At 37.6% G+C, this 6,190-nt stretch overlaps 1 protein-coding gene across 1 annotated transcript; it reads right to left on the reverse strand.

Annotated features, from left to right (window-relative positions):
• Positions 1-1,766: 1,766 nt before the first annotated feature.
• LOC129746514 (uncharacterized) lies at positions 1,767-3,643 on the reverse strand. Its single transcript, XM_055740190.1, has 2 exons — positions 2,921-3,643; positions 1,767-2,813 (listed from the first exon to the last, which is right to left on the reverse strand). Exons 1-2 carry the CDS (start codon positions 3,450-3,452, stop codon positions 2,002-2,004), a joined length of 1,344 nt encoding a protein of 447 aa, XP_055596165.1. The 5' UTR covers positions 3,453-3,643; the 3' UTR covers positions 1,767-2,001.
• Between the last annotated feature and the right edge of the window lie 2,547 nt (positions 3,644-6,190).

Here is a 6,190-nt window from a genome sequence, read left to right on the forward strand (position 1 = left end):
CTCGGTTAAATATCGCACGACTGAAGCAACCTGACGTCGCGGCAGGCTACGCGCAATCGGTCGAAACAGCGTTACCGGCAGAGGGCGAGTTTGACAAAGCCTCTCTCGAGGACTGTTGGGATACCATCAAGACAGCCATAAACAGTGCTGCGGAGAACGTCATCGGTTATGTGGAGCGAACTCGACGGAACGACTGGTTCGACGAGGAGTGTAGGAGGGTGATGGACGAAGAGAATGCCGCGCGGGCGGCAGTAGTGCAAAGAGGCACCCGTCGAAATGTGGAAAATCACCGACAGCGGAAGAGGCAGCGAGTCCGAATTTCCCAGGAGAAAAAGCGCCGCCTGGAGGAGGAGGAGCTCGAGAAGCTGGAGCAGCTGCATCGTTCCCAAGAAACACGAAAGTTCTATCAGAAACTCAACGCATCCCGCCGGGATAGGGACGGGGGCATCCTGACGGACAATCGTGAGGTGATCAAAAGGTTGAAGCAGCACTTCGATGAACACCTGATCGGCGCACATGCAGGAGATCAAGACGTTGGGGGAAGGTACATCGCCGGACCGGCGTACACTCGGAGTATTCGAGCGACGAGTGTTAAGAACCATCTTTGGCGGCGTACAGGAGAACGGAGTGTGGAGGCGAAGGATGAACCACGAGCTCGCGCGACTCTACGGCGAACCCAGTATCCAGAAGGTGGCGAAGGCTGGCCGGATACGCTGGGCAGGACATGTTGCGAGAATGCCGGATTTTTTGGATTCAAAATCTGCCTCAAATCTATATTTCATCATACTAATAAATGTTAATGAATAAATCAAGCAGTTTGATAAAGTATTATAGCATCTAATATCAAATTCCTTAACGCTAGAGGAGCCCCTCGTAATCCTCGTAATCTTTGAAAACCTTTGGAATTCTAGAAAACTCCTTAAAATGCAGTTATCTATTCAAATATTTCGAAGAATCATTATTATTCACTTTTAAACAGTAAATTTTTAGAAATAATCTTGTTTTTTGTTGAAAAACACAAGTGGTACTATTCTTAATTTGCACCTTTTTTTTTTCTTCATATTTTTGGTCCTCAACGCCAATTGCTTCCTCAAAAAAAAAAAAAAATATTTTTAATCCGTTTGAGATTTACCCGTAAAACAATTCAAAACAAACTGTAGGAAAAAAGTTTGGTGATTTACAATCATTCATATTTTAATAAGCAAAACACATAGTGGTATTATTCTTATTTTGCTCACCGTATAATGCAAGCATATCGATTGGTCTTGTGAGGTTCACCCCCCACCCCATATTAGCAAAACACAGTTTTTTATAAGTATGATTGATATTTCAATTGTTTTAAATGTGTTTCCTTATCGACTGGTGCTACAATGTCTATGTTGTCGGCAGCGAATGCCTGACTGTATCTGCATTTTTGTCGAAATTAAGGCCTCTTTATCCGAAGGCATTCAACCTCAGACACCTATTATGGTTAACAATCCATTCCGCTTGAAATAGTTTCTCCATATGCAAATTCCAGGTACTCATGGGACATGTGTCATGTCTAAATATGTTAGAAATCAAAAGCGCATCTTGCATATCTTTGCCGAAACTTGGATTTATAACCAGAAATATCACCAAACCCTTACTACCAAACCAACATGAAATTCAAATGATTCGAGAAGCTGTCGTGTCCCTGATTAATAAAAACGATATTTAATCTGTGTCACTGGATAGTCGAAAGGACGTTCGGATAAAAAAATATGTCAATGTTGATATAGTAGGTATTTAAATGCTATATTGCCATTAGGTCTGCCCCAAACGATTTGATAAAACTTACAAAAATAAATTCATGGGTGGTTGTACTTTGGAACACATAAATTCGATAATTCTGCTATTATAAAACAAAGGATAAGAAAATCGAAAATGTAAAAAAACTTACTTGTTAATGATTCGTCGGAGGAAATTATGGCATGATCGGTGTAAGGAATGTAACCTGCTTCTGTTGTAAACTGCGTCTCCTTACGGTACTCGACTGACGACAACACTAACATATCCGTTGGGGTAGTACAGTTCATCATACTCGTCCAAATAGTTCGTATTCCGTAGGGGTTTGTAGTCTTTGAACTGATTGTCTGCAGCACGTTTTACGAACACCAAATCTTTCCGCTTCATCGACGAATGTTTGCTGGCACGATAGAGAATGGCGCTATCATGCGAGGCTTCCGCTCGAGTATACGAAGTGAACACAATCGGAATGTTGACGAATCGTAGCATCCGGTTCAGTGTGGCGTTCCATGTGTCCCGATGCGAATCAACGTGCTCGTGGAAGCCACAATTGTAGCAGATGATCAGCTGTGGTCGGTCCATTGGCGTCGAAGGTTCAACGGTATGAAATAGGCCTTTATGGTAGTACATTTTGACAGATCGGCCTCCTTCGTAGTTTAGCTCGATCTCGTCCTTGATAGAACTCAGAGCTGGGCCGATAAAGTGAATGACAACATCACGAACCTGGGGCAGGAAGGTGAACACAATCGAGCACGTGTTATGGTCGAAGAAAACGATTTCTCCATCGGCACCGACCACGTAAAGTACCAGCGATTTTTGCACCTCCTGATGCATGTTGGTGAGATTCAGCGCGTAGAGAATGGTACCGATGTATGAATAGTTGGACACGAATTTAAGATTGTTGAAATCCTGCACCGATTGCGGACGCATTGGAATGGTGTTCTTGTAGGCGAGGTTGACTAATTCGAAGGAATTTTTTGGGAAAGTGTTCAGCTCCGAGGGTGTCAGCTTAGGGAAATCAAATTTTTCCAGGCGCGTTGGGTAGTCTAAAAATTATTATAAATATCAGTTAAAATGATAAATAATCATAAGAAATTTGAAGAAGTGTGCTTTAGTTTTGCATTCCAAGGTAAAAACTAAACAGTTATCTCACCTGCATCCAGCAACAGATTGACACGATACATTTCACACCACTTGGCGTGGCGTTCGGCATCCTGCATCCGATGCTCTTCGCTACAGTACAGCACCTGGAAACAAGTCTCACAGGGTTCCAGCTGCCGGGGATCGTATTCGAAACAAACCCGGCATATGTTCGGATACCGGAGCAAGGAAAATTCGTGCTGATGTAGTCTCCGCTGCAGCATCGACACCACCAAACATTCTGCCAGCGATATAGCACACTCGAGATCCCGCCGAGAGCCCCCAATGATTCTTCCGGAATCGGTTCGAGCATCCAGAATGTGTTCAACTTTCTTCACCGAAAGGATTTTTGTAACCGTTCGACAGAAATCTTTGTGATGCTTCCAGTCCTCCTTCTGGTGCTGTTCCCCACAGTATCCAATCAGCCGACAACCCTTGCAGAATCGCAACTTCTGGTCCACCAGCATCAGTCTGTGATCGGTGGCCCGGGTAAAACAAACATTGCACCGGATGGGATTAAAATTATTGTACAGCTGTTCATCCATATTTGGGCGGCTTAAATTATTCGGTGTAAAAACTGTATATCTTCCGAGTTGAACGAATAACTTCACTGCACATACACTTTATATGTTGCGTAAATGTTATTTTAATATTAAAAAATGCTGGAAAATGCGAAATATGTAAAAAAAATTCTTAAAGATATTCGAGTCCGCGAAAATGCGATTTCGAGGTTTTGTTATTTTTGCACGATAATGAACAATTTACGGGGAGTTCATTTTCTAGCCGAGATACAAACCTGAAATGAGATGAAACGCAATATAACGGCAATTCTACACGCTAAAACCGTAAAAAAAAACAAAAATTTATTTTGAAGCATAATCAGAAAAGGGGCCGTACACATACCACGTGGACAACAACAAGATATTGATATTTGTTCAATTCGCGATTTCGAAGCTATTTTTTGACAGCTCGTGTGTGTGCAAGAAAATGTAAACAAACGGGTGGAAATACTAGCTTCTAATAAATCATTATTTTCTTTGATTTGGTTAGGATTTTCAGAAAATGACGGATACAGATTTGGAGTAGAAGGTTCAGAGATTATTGTGAGCTATAGGAGAAAATGTGTATGTACCGTGAAGAATCGCAAATCGACATCAATAAAGGTCAATTTTTTACTACTCCAAAAACTATTCTGAGTATTTCACATATTTTTGAATGAAAACTCGAGCCAAATGCACATTTTCAATTGCAGTTTGTTAAAAGAGTAGTCAATTAACATTCCTTTAAAATTTGGGAAAGACCCAACAATTGGTAAGGTAGATTTTTTTTATTCGAAAAAACATAAATTTTTGCTATTTTCTATTAGGTTTCCTTCTGCAGCTGCATACAATCAGGCGTAATAATTTTAAAGCTGGAAAGCGGATTTTTATATTTGATGGTGGTTGACATGAAAAAAAATTATATCCTTGGATTACTACACAATTCAAGTTTACTTAAATGCTTTTCAATTGCCATCGTTCAAGGGTTAGAAAATGTTTTGTATTTTTATCGGACCTCATTTTTTGATCTCATTTTTTTTTTTGGAAAATTTTATTGAAAATAATATTTATACCACCACTAGCCGTAGAAAATTTTAAATTAAAACTTAACATTTTATACTGTCTTAGGCTGAAACTATTTAAATTTTTTTATAACGCATTTATTAAATGAAACAACTAAACCAAATCCAATAGTTATAGTTTGAAGTAACAACGAGAAAATCGTTCTTTTATATAGATCAACGAGAATCGCATAGAGTTTAATATGAAGATATGATAAAAAATATTGATTATTGGCAAAAATTAAGAGTAAAGAAAATGAACGAAAAGATTGATTCACATAGGGGCCGTTCAGATACCACATGGACAGAAAAATGAGATTTTTGACCCCCTCCTCCCCCTCCGTGGACATTTGGCCAGGGGCGGTCCTAGACCTGGCTCTTGCGGGGGGTGATTTTCCAAATTTTCAAAAATCAGACAATAAAGGGAACGTGAATACATAGCGAAACAACGATCTTTTTGAGAAAGTGAAGGGAGGAGGTGATGAGAGGAGGGGGGGGGGGGTGCAATTGCAAATGAGACTTCTACATTTGCTGCACATTCCTTTTCGTCTTCCCTTGAAATTTCATGTCACAAAATCAGAGGTTTGTATTTTGAAAAATCTAAATTGTAGAAGAATAGCGAAAACTTTTAACCAAGTTTCTCAACAAACTTATTTTGACATCCTTTTATACAACTTATACATTCTTTTATAAAATCCGCGAGTTTTTAATATTCAGTGCCATAAAATATTGATAAAAAGATAATTTCCGTCATTTGTTTATTAGATAGTTTAAAAATTATCACTAAAAGAACTCTTTGACCATCTTTCGATTTAAACTTCATTTCATAAATGAAAAAAAAACACACATTTTGGTAGAAAAAAATGTTAAAAAAAATTTCAAGTTATCAACATTATTTTTCCTGAGCATCTTCACATCAGCGCAAGAATTTCAACAAAATATTAATGTTTCTCATTTTGCTAAAATACGTTTGGAAATTCAAAGATTTATTTGAGAAAATTGTTTGTTGATAATTGTTATGCATTTTAAACTGAATATTTTATTACTTTTCTGAAGTATTTTCTGAATCGTGATTCTAAAATATTGAACAATTATGAATTCATGTATCTGTTCTTCAATTTCTAAAAATAAATTTAATTCTAAAATATGATTTTTAAAAACAAACTCTTAGTTATGAAGCTTTGGGAAATCTATTTTTATTGGAAGAAATAGTAACAATTTTGCAACGAATAAATCATGATAAAAGTGAAAAATCGTAGTGTTTTTCTTCATGCACTCAATATTTCCAAACTCTTATATATTATATTTTGAAAAAGGAATAAAAAAAAAAATGAATAAAGGGTTAATTTCTGATAGTTTATTCTATTTTTTAATAAAAAATCCCAATCAATTTCAATTGAAATAACAGAATTTCCAGGTTCAGAGTGGATTTAATTATTAAGCTTGATTTCTACTTAAAATTTTAATTATTTTTGTGTGGATAAGCTAAAAGCAGTATCGGCGATATAATTGGTGTGAATCTTGAAATATAGCTGCGTTGATCAGAAATTAGATAAATATCTTCCGAATATTCAACTTGAGCGATTGGCTGGGTTTATCTTTCCTGGGAAAAATGAAGACATAGGCAAGTTTTTGGAAAATGGAGAATGGTTTATTTTTATAAAAACCGTCATTATGATTTAA

This window comes from Uranotaenia lowii, chromosome 2, assembly GCF_029784155.1.
Source record: "Uranotaenia lowii strain MFRU-FL chromosome 2, ASM2978415v1, whole genome shotgun sequence".
NCBI lineage: Eukaryota > Metazoa > Arthropoda > Insecta > Diptera > Culicidae > Uranotaenia > Uranotaenia lowii.